Here is a 19,539-nt window from a genome sequence, read left to right as displayed (position 1 = left end):
TAGAAATTTTTGATTCCATCCAGATACTCATTTGACTATATGTCAGTCTTTTTTTATTTAAAAAAAAAAAGCTGATATATAATCAAATAGAATAAAAAAGTACTAATTTTTTTAAAATAAAATAAAATAAAAGTTAATTTTAATTATTTTCTAAAATTATATTAAAATAGTATTGTTCTGTGGTTGAGAAACTCATTATGAATATTCCCGTTAAGGTTGCTTAAAGTTTAATCAGAATCTGACTCCATGGTTTTTAAGCTAATAGTTTTTTTTTTTTAATTTAACCTGGATACATTAATTGTCTATATAACTCTCCTTAAGATTGCTTGCACAACAGCTCTGTAGATTGTTGGACTAGTGGGTTGGCCCAGTCCAACCTGGTTTGTACAGAACCGGTTTTCTTGAAATGGAACCGGAAAAATGTGAAGAACCAAACAAAACTTCTATCTGATTTTGTTGTTGAAAACGGAACTGAACGGTGCAAAACATGGGTCAAGTCAAGTAATTAAAACTTGGATTAAATCTGTTGGTTAAACATGGAAGCCCCATTAGTTCAGTGGTTTAACTAAAGATTCATTAATTCTTCTACATCAGGAGTTCTGAGTTTCGAATTCCAGCAAAGGCGAATTATGCATATTTATGGAGAAAATCATGTAGAAGATCTTCGGCATGGCGCAAGGACTACCGCTAGGCATGGATCTCGTAAGACGGCTCAAGATGATGCAGTCTGGCGTGAATCCTAATAAGACAGGTAGAATTGTCGACCGTAGAATCGTCTTGTAATATTTCTCAAAGTTTGTAATAGCATAATTAACCATCGATAAAAAAAAAAATCTGTTGGTTAAATTTTATTATTTAACCGCACTTTTTTAATTCATCAAAACTCTTGATTTTTTCACTCCTTAAATGAACTAGTCGGGAACAGTATTGAGGAAGAAGTATCAGACATAAACACCACTCGCAAGTAGCAAAAACAATGATCCAAACCCCTGCGATTAACAGAGGAACAGTTTTAAACCACAACACTAGGGTTTGCGACCACTATTAAAAAGGTTAAAATGAAGAAGGAAGAGTAAAGGCATACCAAGAAAACAGATGCTACTGTTGCAGATGCGAGCTCCATCCCGAGGCTACGGTTTTTCCTAGATGATGTAGCTTCATAGCTGCATCACAAATGTTATGTCAGTGTAAGCTACCCAAAAAAAAAAAAAAACACTTTGATCACTCCTTGTTGGATCGAACCAACAGTGGAAAAAAAGTTAATATGAATGTTTCAACTCTCTATTGGAGACTAACTAACCCACATGCTAGAACCGAAAGGCTGACGATTCTTACGTGAACGAGAATTATACAATCTAAATTTCTTGTGTCTCAAGTCTCCTCAACTCTCACTATGTTACATTCAGAGAAATCATGCAAGTTCTGAATCTTTGAAACCATGACATGATACCGAACTCACACATGTACACAAGCTAAGTCTATCACAAAAAGACCTTTAACTAAGTTTTCAGACAAAAACATATGATCCTTACATAACTCAAAACCTAGCCATGATCAGTTTGAGTCGTAATGTAATAACAATTTGGGGATCCAGGAATCAGATCGAGCTTAAGCTTACATGAAGAAGAACGCGGTGATGACGAGGCCAATCGCTAGAGTGAACACCGACAAAGTCGGGTAAATCGCCACCGGAATCGGACTCCCAATCGGTTTCGCCGTCTCCTCACCGGAAAGAACATGAAAACAGAAACTGTAAGAAAAAGAACCGATCAAAATTCCGGGGATGGACGTATATGGATTTACCATTTTCGCTACAGAGAGATCTCTCCTTCTTCGCTTCGATCGTGCGGAACGATGAGAATCGATTTTGAAGCTCCCGGTTTGGATAGCATCTGACTGGACCGGTTTACACGAGTGGGAAATTTATGAGCTTGTTTTGGTTCGTTATAGTGATTTGATTCAGTAGGCCCAATACTATTTGAATAAAAACTTGATTTTTGTTTTGATTTACATAAAATGACTTTAATAAAAAAATCTTATTAAAGCCATCATATCTATAAGTGACAACTGACAACTATATCGGGGCTCCAATTATATACTAAAAATTGGGATGTTACAAGAAATTCTTGGAACTAAGGATGGTCAATCTGTACATGGCTTTAGGGGATGGTATTGAATCCATGAATGTAATTGAATTTGAAAGAATTCATAAGTAAGAAATTTTGCAGTATTTTAAAAGATTTGATGAGATTTTAATGCATTTATCCAATTCTTTTTATGATGGATTTTAAAGGAATATACATAAATTTTATAGGATACGAATTCTTCTAAATTCTATGAAATTTTTGAATCTTTGTATATCTAAAAAGTTAATGAAAATTATTTAATCTTAAAACTGAAAGAAAAATAATAATTAGTACTACTTTATAGGACAACTGATCTATGTTTTGTTTCTTTAGAAAAATATAAGAACTATTTTATAGGGATTAGATGCTATATGGTTGAGTAGGATTTATATGAGAGATAGATCTAATAAAGGAACATTTTTCAAAAAATGGTAAGTACTATTTTGTTGGGATTTTATATTAGATTATTTGATTAGAATATATTGTCAACACCAGTTTGAAGTTTTGTAACTAGTACTTTATAATAAATGCTATTTTCTAGGGATTTTATGAAAACATCAGAAAAAAGATTAGTCCTTTTTCAAAAAAAAACCATTGAAAAAATTATGTTATTTCAATTCTTTTGTTTTTACGTAAGTTCATGAAACGCAGAGTGAAAAATGATAGGACATGAGTTCGTGAAATGCAGATTCCCATGAGCATAACAAATCTCTCCTTAGAGGCAAATAATTGGCTTTTTGCATTTCTGTAGGACATATTCCATTAAATGCTTATCAAATAACATTACTACAAAATCTATCAAATATTGAATAACAACATAATTTAAAGTAAATAAAAGAATGATTACAAATGCTTAATCCAATAACACAAGAATTTAAAAGAATTGATGAATTCAATAATTGAATAACAGTGAAATTTAATGGAAACTATAATTCCCTTTAATTCTCTCAAATTTCTAAATTCAATACCCCCACCTTAGTTTATAGTATAACTATCTTTTTGGAACTAAGGATGGTCAATCTGTACATGGCTTCAGTTTATAGTATAACTGATAGTTATGAACTAAAGCATCAGTTAACCATCCCCATCAGACACAAACCCATCTAACGCATTCCATATCCTAAATGCTTTAGAACATAGACCATCACAATCAGCTACTTCTTGTCTTAGTTATGAACTAAAGCATCAGAACAAATTCTCTTTGATCTTGGATCCAAAACCCATTCTCAAAAGTACATATGAAACACAAAAACAGAGGCAAGAGACAGTTACCTCAATGATGCTTGAAACCCAAATCGGAGGAGAAGAGAGAGCTCGTGGCTGCGTCAGAGAAGAGAGCTCATAGCTGCGTGAGATGGAGATGAGAAAGCTCGAGGTGACATGGAGATGGAGATGGGAGAGCTCGAGGTGGAGTGGAGATGGAGATGAGAGAGCTCGTGGCTGCGTCAGAGAAGAGAGCTCATAGCTGCGTGAGATTGAGATGAGAGAGCTCGAAGTGAAGTGGAGATGGAGATGAGAGAGCTCGTGGCTGCGTCAGAGAAGAGAGCTCATAGCTGCGTGAGATGGAGATGAGAAAGCTCGAGGTGAGATGGAGATGGAGATGAGAGAGCTCGAGGTGAAGTGGAGATGGAGATGAGTGAGCTCAAGGTCTGCGTGAGATAGATCTAGAGCAACAGACCGAGCACCATAGTTCTCAACTCTTCGATGACATCAACCTTAATAACTAGGTTTTATTTTGGTTTTGTATTTTGAATATTATTATATTTTGGATATTATGTTTTATGATATATTAGATTTTTCTTTAAAATTTTCCAAATTCAAGATTTTTAAAAATTTAAATAATTTTTTTAATTTTATACATTTATAATTTAAAATTTTAAATATAATTTTCTCAAAATTATATTCATACGACATAATATGGTAGTACATATTACGACGAATTAACTTCGATTTTTTTTATGTAAAGTCGTCGTAAAGATTACGACCCTTTTACGACAAAGATTGATGCTAATTATTCGTAATATATACTACCTTTAATGTCCAAATGTAATGACCAAGACTAAGAAAAAGAACGTAAGGCTATGTCTTATTTACGACGAATACTTTCACGTCGAAATAACGACATATATTATTAGTTGTAAATATTACGAGCACGTTACGATGATTTGTCCATACGACGAGATGTTAACAAAGATTTTTATTTCGTCGTTAGTTGGTCTTAATTGGCATATTACAACGAAATAACAACTAAATTTATTGTCATTATGCTCATATTTTCTTGTAGTGAGATATGAGGAAGTTTGTGGGCGTGAGATGGAATGATCAAGCTGCGTCTGCGTCAATTAGGTTAAGATTTGTTTTGTAAATACTAAAATATTTTAAAGACAAAAGAGTAATTAGTTTATAAACAAGGAATTTTTAGTTGCAAACGCTGATTTTTTCAGTGTTCAAATTTTATAGACACTAGATGCAGCGTTCGGATGCAGCCTTCAAACGCAACTACCTATGTCTGCAACTACATATGTCTGCCAAACGAACAAACTTTATAAAAAAATAGCCGCAGCTGCAGATAGCTGCGTCTGCCAAATAAACATCACTATTGTTAGACGATTAGTTTATGTAATTTTAAACACTAGTAGCTTATGGTTTATTTTGGTAAAAATGGTCTAGAACCTACATTCGTAACACTTTTAGAAGACATTAAATTTGTAATTTAATTTGGTCAACAAGGTTACATAGCTAAATGACTTAAAAATAGAGCTCGTGAAGCACATGCCCATTTTATTAGTAAAGACAAAGTTGACTCATTATAGAAAATACAGACAAACAACTAGCAAATGGTGGATGGAATTAAGCTTAAATCTATATTATAATTGATCATCTTATTGACGTGTAGAATTGTTTAAATTTGGATGAAATAAACAACTGCAGAGATTTTGTTATATAATACCATTTTTAATAATAAATAAAATGGAATGAAAAAGATAGACAGCGTATCATATTGCGATGAGCGTATGAGGTTGCGTTCGTGAAAGTTACTAAGACCGAGATTTCGTCCAAGACGGAGATTTCGTCTGACTCATAACCTTTAAATTCACCTATCCTCTTATTACCAATCAAAATAGCACATAAATTTATAATAAAATACATTATTTTTTTAAAAATGTTTTTTTAAATAATTCAAAAAAAATAATGACGCTCATTTTAATAACGCTAACGCCACTAACTAAACCGTAAATCTTAAATTCTAAACCCTACACCTTAAATCTACACCCTAAACCCTAAATTCTAAACCCAAACTCTAAACCCTAAACTCAAACCCTATATCTTAAACCCAAATCTTAAACCCTAAACCCAAAGCGTAAACTCTAAACCCAAACCCTACACCTTAAACTCAAACCCTAGATCCTTAACCCTAACCTAGACTCTAAACCCAAATTTTAAACGCTAAAGAAACAACATCAACATTAACTCAAACCTTTAGGATATAGGATTTAGGTTCAGGGTTTACAATTTGAGTTTAGGGGGTAGGGATTAGGTTTGGATATAGGATATATATATGGTTTAAGTTTAGAGTCTATGATTTGGGTTTATGATATAGGGTTTGAGTTTAAGGTTTACGGTTTGGGTTTAGGGTTTAGGATTTGGGTTTAGGATATAGGGTTTGGGTTTAGGGTTTTTTTTTTTTTTTTTTATTAAAAAAAAAGAAAGAGCTACAACTTTACACCTATAAGGCGCCCACAAACCGGGATGAAACTTTCAAAACCTTAACTATACAAAGAAAGAAAAGAAACTGCTGAACTACCTCGACTCTTCTTCACTTTTTCACCGCTCCAACTCTCCACCAATCTTCAAAATTCAAAAATACCTCACCTTCTTCTTCTACTTCTTATTTTCCCCTGCTAGAAAAAGTTAAACCAAGTACCTAATAAGGTGGTATCAGTCCTCCTAGAGTTGCTAGCTCTTGACAAGGGATCCAAGCGGGCTTGTATGGTTTGCTTCATCTCAAGAATCACGGCTTGGGCTGGTCGGAAAGCTTGATTATGAATTCGAACATTTCTCTCCTTCCAAATACTATACAAGGCTGCCTGGAACACAAGCTTAGCGATCAGCATCACAAACTCATCAGGCGATAGGTTTCTAAGCCATCTAAGTCCATCTTCAAACAAAGCAGGAGGGTGGAGATTCAATCTTGAGCAAAAAAATGTCCACACCTCAGTTCTATAAGGGCAATCAAAGAAGAGGTGTTGCCTCGTCTCATCCGCCGCATTGCATAGAATGCAAGTTGCCGGCACTTGCAGGCCCCAACTCCGCATTCTGTCTCTTGTTCCCAGCCTGTTGCGAGCAATCACCCAAGTAATAAAAGCATGTTTCGGTATCCTCCCTTGAAACCAAACTTGGCGGTGCCAGAAAACTGTTTCCCCCTGTGGGTGCAAAGCTTCCCAAGTATCCGCAGTAGAGAAGGTATAAGAAGCTACTCTGTTCCCTGGTTTCCAGAGATAGTGGGTTTAGGGTTTACGGTTTGGGTTTGGGGTTTAGGATTTGAGTTTAGGGTATAAATTTGAAGTTTAAGGTTTAGTTAGTGGCATTAGTATCATTAAAATTGACGTTATTTTTTTTCAGTTATTTCAAACTTTTTTAAATAAAATTAATCTATTTTGTTATTAATTTAGGTGAAATTTTGATTGGTAATAAGAGGAGATGTGAATTTAAAGGTTCACTCTAGGAGTGAACCTAAGTCTTGTTCATCCGAGACTATGTCTATTATCTCAGAGATTAAAGGCAACAAAAATTAAGAGGATAAGAGTTATAAACTTACGACTAGCAAATAAAACTCTATCTGTGTTCCTGTTATCTTTGTTCACCAAACATCATATATGGAATAAAACATACTTATAACATTTCGAAGTTGATCTGAAGCATAAGTTATTTTACCGCTTTATTCTAGTTATGTTATTTTTGGTGGTATTTTAGCAGGTCTGCATGAAATGAATTGGACGCATGTCAATTTGCATGAACATTTTTTCTAAAACCAATTTGCATGCGCACAGCTTACGAAAGTGCAAGTTCTTGAAAGTTCCAACACACCTGAGACGCACAGCACGTGACGTGAGAAAATACGACGAGTGTCAAGGCGTATGGCTTTTTGAAGGCAATTATTACATAAATCATATACTGTGTTCATGACTTCATGTGCATCTCGCGCAGTGCCGGTCTAACTAACTATATTGTCATAAGTAATATTTTAAAACTATGTTTTTGATATATTTTATCGAAAATTACAACACAATCATATAAAATTAACTAAAATTTAATTGAACAATCAAGTTACATCAAAAAATTTATAGAAACAATAAATGTTAAACACCAAAAATAGGTTTTCTTGCACATATTTTTACAATATATATCATTCACTAAACTCATGTAGAGGAGGAAAAAAAATCATTTAGGGGACAAGGGAAACAGTTATTGCATACCAGTTGTTTCACTAATCAAAAATTACATGCTATTGTATGAGATTTAAAAAGAAATTATGTTCTTTTTAAGTATACTTACAAAATATATATTTCTTAAGACATTTTCATCCCACTCCATATTTTTCTCTAAAATAGAATGAAAAAATAGAATAATGTTATTATTATTTTTTTATTAATCTATTTTTCATTATGTTTTGAAATAAAATATGGGGTGGGGATAAAAATGCTCTTAAAAAGATTAAGATATAAAATTAACTATTTTGATCTTTTTTTTTGTTAAAGAATTATTTCGACTAGGGATGGGTAAAAAACCGAAATAACCGAACCAAACCCAATCCAAAATATTCGAACGGATTCAGAATTTTGGTATCTAGAAAACCAAAACCGAATCCGATCCGAACCGAAGTATTTCAGGTATCCGAATATATCCAAAATAGATTTATATACCTAAATATATTAATTATTTTTAGATTTAATGTATATTAAAAACATCCAAAATATATAAGATACTTTCTTGTTGTCTAAAATAGTTAAAATATATACAAATAGTCAAAATTAAATGTCTAAAGTAGCTAATATATATTCAAAACACCAAAAATATTTGAAATTTCTATTGATTTTATATTCAAATATTGAAACCAAACTAATTTATATGTTAAGTTTAGGTATTTTGACATATGTAATTCAAATTTATATGTAATATATTACTTTTTATAGATTTAAGAAATTTAAAGTATATAATGAATTTTAAAATTTTAAAAAAATTTAAATGAGTTATCCGAACCCGAACCGAAGAAAGATGTGAACTGAATCCGAACCAAAATTTATAAATATCCGGATGAGACTAAAAGTTTTGAGCCTAAACATCCAAAATCCAAATAGACCCAAACCTAACCCGAAATCTTTGACCGTTCCTAGTACGGAATATAAGCACAAAAGTTTCTCTCTCTTGGAATAAATAATTTTGCATGGCTATACGAGAGTGACATATCGTTCGTTCTTAGACACCAATATTATAGTATATATAGATGCAGTTTTTTGAAAAAAACAGAGGTGTGTTGAACTTAGGTTAATTTTTAATATGTAACGGAGGCTTCGTATGTGCATGGTGGTGTTCAGAGTGGCCGTGGTAGTAGTTAGTTGCAACGATGATGTTGTGAATTAGAAAAGAAATGACTTGGATATAGAAGAAGCTCGGTGGTCTTTTGTTACCGAGATCACGAAATGGTATGGAATAAACTTAATGGTATGTAACAAATTAATGGTAATAACAAATAGAATGTTATACTAGAAAAATAGTATCTTACAGAACATTAAACAACATAAAAATAAAATTATAGGCATATCATGTGAAAACATACAAATAAAAATAGAATAGAAAATACTAAATGGTATAGTGCATCTTAATAAAATTAGAAATAGTTCAAATTACTATAATATGTATGTCCAAAATTAAAAAAAATGGTAGACATAAATTTCACTGTTACAACACTAAGATATAATGTTGGTTAGGTAGAAATTTATAGTGGTGAATAAGAAAGATATAGCGGAGGTTAGTAGGTTACAGATTTGGTGGTGGTTCCCGTGGAAAAAGCTGCAGACTACAGTGATGGTGGTCGAGTGATGAATGTGGTATTGGAGGAAATGATAGACGATTACAAAAGAGGTGATGGTGTTACAAAGGAAGAAGTGGTGATAGAAATGAAGGCGAGGCAACACTAAACATGAAAAACATACAAAAACGTTATATTTGGTTAATAATTAAAAGAAATGACGATGCTGGCTATGGTGGTAAAGACTAACACAATCAAAAAATTTAATGGAGAGGGAGTGATGGTGGATTGGAAGAAACGGTGGTGATTGGTAACTAAAGAAAAAGAAAACTTATACATTCATTAATCGGTAAATGAAGGTAATATAGTATATATTGAAATAATAATAATAGAGGCTCTTTGCTTCTTAGTTAAACACTTAACTATATTTTATTTATTTTTTGCTCAGACGAATTTTTCGTGAACATATACACTTCGTCTAGTTACAAACGTAAATTATTACTCTCAAAATGTTGGACATTGGACTGAAATTCAGTTCCAAGAATATTAAAAACACACACACCACCATTACCTAATGCTCATATTGGTATTTCAATTGCAAATAGTTGGTAGGAAATTTTAAAACCAACCGGGTTAAATACCTTTTGGATCCTATTAATATACGATCATAAAGCTCTTTCTGTATATATAAACAACCAATCTAAGTAATACAGGAGCTTGAATCAAATACAGCCAAATATGGATCTAGTTCAGATTTTTCTCCTCTCTATTGTTTCTCTCTGTTCTTTTTCCTACATATTAATCAAGTCTTTGTTTATTCCTAAGAACAAAAAACGTTTGCCACCTATGGCCGCAGGAGCATGGCCGATTATAGGCCATTTAAGGGCCTTTGACAACGGACAGCCGACTCACGTTACGCTTGCCGACCTATCTGACGTGTACGGACCAGTGTTCATGACTAAAGTTGGCTCTGTGAACACCCTTATCATAAACAACCAAGAAATCGCCGAAGAGATCTACACTGTCCACGACAAGGTCTTAAACCAGCCAGCTGTCACTGCGTCTAAGCTTCTGTGCTACAACGACTTGTCCTTGTCGTTTAGCACTGATATTTCTTATTGGGGAGAGATGCGTAAACTAGCTGTATCTGAGATTCTGTGTCCCTCAGTCATTGACATGCACATGCATATCAGAGCCAGAGAGGTTGATGTAGCGTTCATAGAGTTGTACCGTAGATGGGAGCAGAAGGGTGAGTCTCAAAAAGGATTGTTGGTGGATATAGGGCAAGAGTTGCATGATCTAACCAAAAATATCTCGCTGATGACGATCGTGGGGAAGAAATATTACGGAAAAAGCCTTAACTGCGAGATCCAAGAGGCGATGAGATGTAGGAAGCTGTTACAAGACTGTACTGATTACATGGGGATCTTTTTGTTTTCGGATTTCATACCGCCTCTTGGTTGGTTGGAGTGGAGGATTAAGAGGGACATGAAGAAAACGGGTAGTGAGATCGATGAAGTTCTCGAAGCTTGGGTTGATGAGCACAAGAAGAAGAGGAAGGATTCTGGTGAGGGCTTTGAAAAGACTTTCTTGGATCTACTCATCGACATATTTGAACAACAAAAGACCCTGCCTCTTGATGATGCTCATACAACAACCAAGGCCATCTGCCTTGTAAGACCTTTATATATCCCATATATATGTAGTTTAAAAAGGATATGAACTAATAATCTGTTATTTGCGTGAACCTAGAACTTGGTTATGTCAGGGAGTGCTACGACCATTGCGGTTCTTGTTTGGGCCGTTTCGCTACTCGTCAACAACCCGCACGCGTTGAGGAAAGCTCAGGAGGAGCTTAACCGGACAACTGGAAAAGATAGATTCGTGGAAGAGTCCGACCTCAAAGATTTGGTTTACCTTCAAGCAGTTATAAAGGAGACCCTCCGTTTATACCCACCAGTCACTCTCGTCGCTTATAGAGATGTGACGGAAGCTTTCGACATTGCTAATGGAAAGTTTCATGTTCCTGCAGGTAGTCTTCCATAAGTTGAAACTAAAAAGATGTGGATTCAAATTATATAAACAGTGATCAGTTAGCTACTTCAAGCTATTAATCAAACATATTATAAGGAACCTAGAATTTTAAGAGATATATGTGTGACCTAAGATACTCCGAGATACTACTCTAAAACTAGATTGCTTATTGCTATTAAAGGCGCATAAATTACTTACAAATTGTTGTAGTCCCATTCTCTAATCGCGTGCATACTTTTTTTTTGTTCAAAACATAATCTTATTTCATGTCCATAAATTAGGGACACAGCTGCTCGTAAATGCGTGGAAAATTCATAGGGATCCGAGTCTTTGGTCCAATACCGAAAGCTTTGAGCCAGAGAGGTTCTTGACAGTAAATAGAAAAGTATATATCAGTGGGCGGAATTACAAGCTGTTGCCATTCGGGTTGGGACGGAAGGCGTGCCCTGCAATCCCCCTTGGCCTGAGGATGGTGCAATATATCCTGGCAAGGTTATTACAAAGCTTCGATGTGGTAAGACCATCAAGCCAAGAAGTGGATATGACCGAAAACAGTGGGTTGCTCAATCTTAAAGCCACTCCTCTTGAAGTTTTCATCACTCCTAGGCTTCGTAAATCTCTCTACAAAATGGATCGTGTAGGGCTTGATTAGTACTAAAATATTGATCTTTGCCCACTGAGATTATATAATCAAAATAGTCTTGGGATCGTTCCACTGTTCGTCATGACAATAATAAGATATTTGGAATATCGTTGTAATACATAATAAATTAAAAACAGTTTGGAAAACAAAATATAACACATAAATACAATAAAAAATTAGTGAAAATACAATATAATTTGATCTCGATGAATACTTAAATCGACAAATAACAATTTAATTAAATTAGATAATATAAGTCAATAATATATAAGTTTCAATTACAAATAGAAACGATTATAAGAATAAAAAGAAGAAAAATATATTTGCGGTTTTACTTTTAAAAATTTCAACAAATTCAAGCTAACGAAAATATAAAACAAAGGAAGTTCAATGAAAACTTATTTCCTTATTGGTTAACAAACTTAAACTTAGATAAAATAGAAAAAAATCGATTGAAAACAACAATCAAATATTAATACATAATCAAGACATGTATTAAAAAATAGTAAGAAAAACAAAAATAACATATACACTAAATAAAAGAGTAATTTTTTTTTGTTAAAATACATAATATAACCCAACAATACATAAAATTCAAGAATATATAGTGCAATTTCATTAAAATAAAAAAGAGGAATTTGCCAAAACCAACTCAAATATTGATTATAACCATAAAAGTGGACTACATATTCAATCAAATGCAAACCAATCTAAAGGAGTAGTAAAAAATACTATTTAACCCTTATGACAAAAAAAAAAACAAAAAATAATTTTACAATTATGTCATTCGTAAGTCTACACGTAGTAAAGAAAGTCTATATATCTATAGACCTTAAAACAAGTCTACATCGTAATTTGATCTTGTAAATTTATTTTGAAAATGTAAAAAAAGAATTTTTGTGAAACTTTAAAATAATCATTAATATAAGGGTTAATATGAAATTTAGAAATTAAAATTTTATATAATTGAACAATTTAAAAGAATATATATTGATTTGGTAACCATGTGTTAGACAATGTATATTGTTTAGAACAAAAGGTTGTAACATGTTATGTCTTTTAACGTTAAATTCTTAGGGTTAAATTTTAGATTGAATTTTTTTTGTTTTATTGATTAAAATTTGCATATTAGTGTTGAGTAATTTATATTTTGTATATGTGGATATTTGATACAATAATTGAGATTCTTTTGATTATCAAGCAAAAATTTTAGGGTTTGAGTTTTGTGGTTTAGGGTTTCGTAGACTTACAATTCAATATACTTTAATTAGTATTTAAAAATAGCATTATTTTTAAATTAAAAATATGAAATCATATATTATAAATATTACAAAATAAAGAAAAAAATTAGTAATTCATATATAAATTACTAAAACAATAAAGGAAGTAGGAAAATAAAAATATGTATAAACTGATAAAAAAGTGTACTCTCATCAAATTTAACCTAACCGGACCTAACCAAGAAAATTCTAATCTAATCCAATTTAAACCAAGCCTTATCGGTGCAGAGTGAGAAAGAAGTTTACACCCAGCAAATTTAACCTAATCGCATTTAACCAACTTAATTTTAACCAATCCCAAGTTAAACCAAACATTTTTAACCTAACCAGAAAAGTTACCCAGCATATAAATACAATTTTTAAGCTTTTTTGGGTTAAAAAAAACCTATAAAAATAATCGTTGTAGACTTACAAAGAAGTCTACTCACTGTAGCAATTTAACCTAACCATATTTAACCAATTTAAGTTTAATCTAACCGAACTTAAACCAAATATTTTTAATCTAATGTGAAATCATATATTAAAATTATTAAAAGAATAAAGAACGAAAAAATTAAATTTATATATAATTTTTTCTAAAACAATAAAGAACAAAAAATTAAAAAAATAATGAAAATAATTTTGATTAATTTTAGTTTTTGTATGAATAAATAATATTCAAACCAATATTCAAAAGTTGTAAGATCATTTATTAAAATTATTAAAACAATAAAGAATAAAAAACAATAATGAAATTATCATAGTAGACTTACAAAAAAAGTGTACTAAATAGACTTACGATAAAGTCTACTCCAAAAGAAGTCTACAGTGTCATAAATTTTAATCTAGTTACAACTTTTGTCTCCTTATATAAATGAAATTTACACAATCTCTCTCATAAATGGTTGCACAAGGGATAAGATTTGTGTTCCACATGATCAAGGTGGACTTGGTTTCTTAGATTTACATGATTTTAATATTGCTTTATTAGCAAAACAGCTTTGGAGATTGATACAGTTCCCGAACTCCCTACTTGCCCGAGTTTTGAGAGGAAAATACTATAATCGATCAAGTCCTTTGGAAGACCGTAAGGTTTACTCACCTTCTTATGGTTGGCGTAGTATTATGGTAGCAAAACCTCTACTAAAATCAGGAATACGAAAGACTATAGGAGCAGGCCTTAATACATGTGTTTGGACCGAGACCTGGATCCCACACACTCATGCACGTCCACCGAGACCATCGGATCGTGTTACTTATAGACACCCAAAGCTCCTTGTTCACTCCTTCATTAGGCGAGATACAAGGGATTGGGATACTAACCATTTATTGGAGTTTTTTCATCTCGAGGATATCCCGCTAATCTTCAAACTGTGACCAAGTAATACATGGTCTATGGATTGGTATGCGTGCAACTATACAAAGTCGGGAGTTTATACGGTAAAATCAGGATATAACCGGCTACAGTAGACTAAAGTGAGCGACACAGATGCTCACATTGTACAACCAAGTACCACTGGTTTACAGATCCATGTGTGGAGTATTCCTGGTCCAGGGAAGATGAAATACTTTATGTGGCAAGGCTTGACAGGTTGTATTGCGACAACCGAAACACTTGCCTATAGACACCTGAGCACTGATAGGAGCTGTCCTAGATGAAGTGACTCTGAGGAAACCATTAACCATCTTCTTTTTGAATGTCCCCCTGCCCTTCAGGTGTGGGCTTTATCGGACCATCCGTTCCTTTCGGGTTACTTCCCGAGTACTTCTGTTTATGAGAACATGAGCTTCCTTTTTTGGAAGAATAAAAATTTGGCCTTCATGGAACCACTTATCGAGACCTTCCCATGGATCCTTTGGTACATTTGTAAGGCACGCAATGACAAACTTTTCAATGGAAAGGAAATATCACCGGTGGACACTCTTCAGCTAGCTGCCGCCGAAGCCGAGTGCTGGAGGAAAGCAAACTTACCTAAGGACGAAGAGGAAGAGGAGACCTTACCTGTCCCGTCGGTTAGCTCGTCTCTCCCTGTGGACCCTCAATGCCCGACCTGTCAAATCGATGTATCATGGATTGATAATGGCACGGTTAGTGGACTAGGGTGGTTCTACAAGGATCAAATGGGAGTCTAGAGATTTAGACTACAAGGATGTCGGAAGAGCCTATCAGCCCTCCATGCCGAAATGGAGGGAATCATTTGGGCGATGTCTTGCCTAAGAAAGTTCCATTGTACCGTGATTCATATAGAGACGGATTGTTCAGACTTGGTGGGCATGTTAGATAGCCCTGCTAATTGGCCGGCCTTTGCCTCCGAGCTAGTATCTTTCCGTCTCCTGAAAGACGGTTTCTCGGATTTCAGCATCTTCCGCATACCCAGGACTAGGAACTTGAGAGCGGATTCTCTCACTAAAGAGGCAAGAAATAGTGGTATTCTTTTTTTCCCATGTAGATCAGACCCAGCCGGACAGAGCGTCTCTTCGGATCGCCTCAAACTCAACTATAACTTGATCTCAACAGATGGGAGCCAACAAAAAAAGGTTGCACAAGTTTCTATAATTCTCTCACTTCTCTCTAAAACTCTCTCCCTTCTCTTTAAAGCTTTCTAAATTTTCTTCTTTCTCTCTATAACTCTCTCATGTCTTTCTCACAATATTATCTTGTTATTTTAAGTATTATGATTCATCGTTTTCATCTTCTCCTTTAAAAATGTAAGTTTTAGATCTATAGATTTTAAATGTGTATTTTTATGTTATATCTTTCTCACAATATTATCTTGTTTTTGTAGGTATTATCATTCATGGTTTTCATCTTCTATAAAAATGTAAGTTTTAATTCTATAGCTTTCTAATTTGTATTTTTATGCTATGTCTTTCTCACAACATTATCTTGTTTTTGTAGGTACTATCATTTATGGTTTTCATCCTCTTCTCTAAAAAATTAAGTTTTTCAGATTTAAAACTATTTTTCACATTTCAAAATGTACAGATTTTTTTTAGATCTGAAAATTATTAGATAATGTAGACTTCTAATGAAGTCTGCTTATAAGATAAAGCCAGTAGACTTCAAAAACAATCTACTAAACTACTAATTTAGCAGACTTCATTGGAAGTCTACAAAAATACGACTTCAAAATGTTTTTTTTATGTTTTATTAATAATTTTTATCTTATTTTGCAGGTATTTTTCGTCCATGGTTATTATCCCTCCACCCAAAAATATAAGATTTATATCAATAGATTTTAAATATGTGTGTTTTATATTTATATTTAAATAAAGTTACATATTCAAACTTTATGTCTTCAATTTACTACTATTTTTTCTTATAAATTCTATTTTCTAAACCCTTTTTAGATTTAAACTCATTTTCATATTTTTTTTATTTAATATATATATTTTTCAGATCTAATTTTTTTTTGGATAGAGTAGACTTAAAATGAAGTCTACTTAAAAGTGAGGACTAGTAAAGTGAAGTGTACTAGCCCTGATTTTAAGCAGACTTCACTAGAAGTTTACTCTAATATAATTTTAATTTTAATTTTATATTTTTCACAATTTTATCTCATTTTGTAAGTATTCTCTTCCAACGTTTTCAAATCATCTTCCCAAAACTGTAAGATTTACATTTATTCATTATATGGATATTTTTGTGTTTATATTGAACTAAATTTATAAATTCATACTCTTTGTTTTTGATTTGCTACAAGGTTGACAAAAAAACTATTTTGAAATATTTTCCAGAACAAAGTATTTTCAAACTTTCTAAACGTACATTTTTAGATCTTAAAATTTTCCGTTAGTGTAGACTTCAACAAAAGTCTACTAAACCATAAATTTTAAGTAGACTTAATAAAAAGTCTACTAAAATAAGATTTAATTTTTCTATCTTATGTTTTTCTCATAATTTTATCTGACTTTGCAAGTACTCTTTTCTAAGACTTCATTTGAGGCATCAAGATTATAAAAAATCAAACACGCTCAAGAATATTTTTTTAATAAATTGCTTTATAATAATTTGCCATAATAAAATATTCATTTGTAAATAATTATATGATGCATAATCATTGTGTTATTATTTAGTTGTGTTTCACTTTTATGATATATTAATTTTGTTAGCTATCAATTTTTTCACAAGATACTCTAATCAACCAAACAATTAAAACCACCATAAGCTAAAACAATAATTAACACACATGTGAGAAGAAAAAAATCTATACAAAATTCCTAAGAAGTTTGAAGAGTAAAACTAATCACAAAATTTTGCAATAAGTTTCAAGTGTATACTTCGAACAAAAAATGCAGAAGCAGATTACTAACACACATTGTAATATAATCAAATAGTGAAGAAAATATGATGAATAATACAAAAATGTACTTTTAATAGAATTTACGAAGTAGATTTAAACTTCAGTCTACATTTGTAGATTTACAAAGGCGTCTACACATATTATCTAACATATAGTCAAACCAAAAATTTGTAATCTACTTGGCACTGGCTTGATATACAAAGGCGTACAATATGCGTCTTACATAACTCGATCAAGTTCCGCACTTGTCGATCATTCGTGACATGCGTAGGAGGAGTATCATGACCCATTTGCTCTAAAATTACGTCTCGTAAGGAATACGTTAGCTTCACCTTCTCGGTTTTCTTGTCCAGATCATAATCTTCTTGTGCCATCTCAACAAGTTCACCATGTGTCAACCAGGGGCGGTCCCAGTGTATTAGAGGGTGTGGCATGTGCCCCACCCTAATTTTTTTTGTTCATTGACATCTAGTGTTAAATTTAGTTAAGTACACTTACATATTAAGTTTTTAGTTATAGAAATGGTTAAGTGCCCCATACTTAAAACCATCTTGGATCCGCCCCTGGTGTCAACCATCATGCACAAGGAAATTTTTTCCTTTTTCCGATTATCGACCATAAACTACCACAAAGAGTCTTTCACCACCCATTCTCCGTATATAATATGTAACTGAACCATTCCCTGCAAAAAGAATACAATTTACATAGTTAGCGAAGATTAATTTCATGTTTGATTATATTACATAGTAGATTTACAAAGACTTCTACAATTATTAGGTAACTAGATATTCAAAACCAAAACGTTGGTAATTTCATAATTATAAAAGATTATCTTTTCAAAATAGTTCAAGACCATTAGGATTAACTAATAATACACAAATCCACTGTTTATAGATTTTTCTATGTAGACTTTATATTCATTCTACAAAATAATAGACTTTCTTTTCAGTTTACGTATGTAGACTCTCATGTATGTCTACAATTTGGGTTAGTTTTTGCAAGTGCAAAATCCACGGGTTATTATCTATATTTAAAAAAAAGTTGTGATTTTATACGTGTAGACTTTTTTTCATTCTACATTTTGAAAAAATTAGTTTTTGCAATTGACCAAAATTCAACCAGGATTTGACTTTCAAAAGTAGACTTCATTTACGGTCTACTTTTTAAACTTTTTTAGAACATGCTGGTTTTTGCAATTGACCAAGTTTGATTTTCTACAAATAGATTTAGATGAACGTCTACACATGTGTAGACCTCACCTGAAGTATACTCCCAAATTCGACAGGTTAGTTTTGCAGTTAACCAAAATAAAATAGTAGACTTCATATGTAGTCTACATTTTGTTTATGAGATTAGTAGACTGAATATAAAGTCTACATCTCTTTTTTTGTTTGGTCAACTTTATAACATTTTTGTCAAATAGAAAACTAACTTATTAACGTAGTCATATTTTTTGGTCAAATGCAAAACTGACCGTTTGTAGACTTCCCTAGCAGTCTACATAATATAGACTTTCGGTGAAGTCTACTATAAAAAGTCAAAAGTTTCCCAAAGTTCGATCAAATGCAAAAACTAACCTCTTTTATGTAGACTTTTTAGTAAGTCTATCTATTTTTTTTTTGTTTTTGTTTTCAAAGGTTAAGACGTAAACTTCTATGGAAGTCTTATTTACAAAAATATTATTTTGGTCAATTGCAAAAGTAACATGTGCGTTGAAAAGTAGACCGCATCGTAAGTGTACACATATGCGTAGACATACAAAACAATCTACTATCGCGACACATATCTGAAAAATGACGAAAATCATGTAAATAGTTACTTTTTTCCGGTGTAAAGTTCGTTTCCACCCTTTACCACCATCCAAACTCCAAATTTGAGCAAAAAGAACCACATTTATCGACTCACAACTGAATAAACTCAAAATATTAAAGTTTAGATTATAAAAATGGAAGTTATGGGAGTTTTTATATGAAAATGGAGAGTGATAGAAAATGAAGATCTGTTGGTTTAGAAAGAGAAAATATATGGTTGCAAATTGAATTTTTGAGCTTTTAAGAGCCCAAAAATGGTGGTTTATAGTGATTGGAAAATTGATGATAATGACATTGTTGTAAATAAGAAAAAAAGTTTAGGATGTAATAAG

At 32.5% G+C, this 19,539-nt stretch overlaps 2 protein-coding genes across 2 annotated transcripts; one reads left to right on the top strand and one right to left on the bottom strand.

Moving 5' to 3' along the window:
* Positions 1 to 840: 840 nt before the first annotated feature.
* LOC106334017 (transmembrane protein 258-like) lies at positions 841 to 1,903 on the bottom strand. The gene is made up of 4 exons (XM_013772387.1): positions 1,804 to 1,903; positions 1,619 to 1,719; positions 1,085 to 1,163; positions 841 to 989 (listed from the first exon to the last, which is right to left on the bottom strand). The coding sequence occupies exons 1-4, from the start codon at positions 1,804 to 1,806 to the stop codon at positions 942 to 944; spliced, it is 231 nt and encodes a 76-aa protein (XP_013627841.1). The 5' UTR covers positions 1,807 to 1,903; the 3' UTR covers positions 841 to 941.
* A 7,991-nt stretch (positions 1,904 to 9,894) lies between these two features.
* Positions 9,895 to 11,856, top strand: LOC106333735 (cytochrome P450 CYP82D47-like). The gene is made up of 3 exons (XM_013772153.1): positions 9,895 to 10,830; positions 10,909 to 11,188; positions 11,472 to 11,856. Exons 1-3 carry the CDS (start codon positions 9,895 to 9,897, stop codon positions 11,840 to 11,842), a joined length of 1,587 nt encoding a protein of 528 aa, XP_013627607.1. The 3' UTR covers positions 11,843 to 11,856.
* Positions 11,857 to 19,539: the final 7,683 nt, after the last annotated feature.

Source organism: Brassica oleracea, chromosome C3 (genome assembly GCF_000695525.1).
Source record: "Brassica oleracea var. oleracea cultivar TO1000 chromosome C3, BOL, whole genome shotgun sequence".
NCBI classification, from domain to species: domain Eukaryota; kingdom Viridiplantae; phylum Streptophyta; class Magnoliopsida; order Brassicales; family Brassicaceae; genus Brassica; species Brassica oleracea.
This window is presented reverse-complemented; position numbering and strand designations above follow the sequence as displayed.

What these genes read in the sequence shown, in the direction of transcription:
- LOC106334017 (XM_013772387.1), bottom strand. An exon ending in ATCACCGCGTTCTTCTTCAT is followed by an intron (nt 1,164 to 1,618) that starts GTAAGCTTAAGC and finishes TTTGTGATGCAG; the next exon opens with CTATGAAGCTACATCATCTA. An exon ending in CAGTAGCATCTGTTTTCTTG is followed by an intron (nt 990 to 1,084) that starts GTATGCCTTTAC and finishes TGTTAATCGCAG; the next exon opens with GGGTTTGGATCATTGTTTTT.
- LOC106333735 (XM_013772153.1), top strand. Translation starts at nt 9,895, where the DNA reads ATGGATCTAGTTCAGATTTTTCTCCTCTCTATTGTTTCTCTCTGTTCT. An exon ending in CAACCAAGGCCATCTGCCTT is followed by an intron (nt 10,831 to 10,908) that starts GTAAGACCTTTA and finishes GCGTGAACCTAG; the next exon opens with AACTTGGTTATGTCAGGGAG. An exon ending in AAAGTTTCATGTTCCTGCAG is followed by an intron (nt 11,189 to 11,471) that starts GTAGTCTTCCAT and finishes TCCATAAATTAG; the next exon opens with GGACACAGCTGCTCGTAAAT.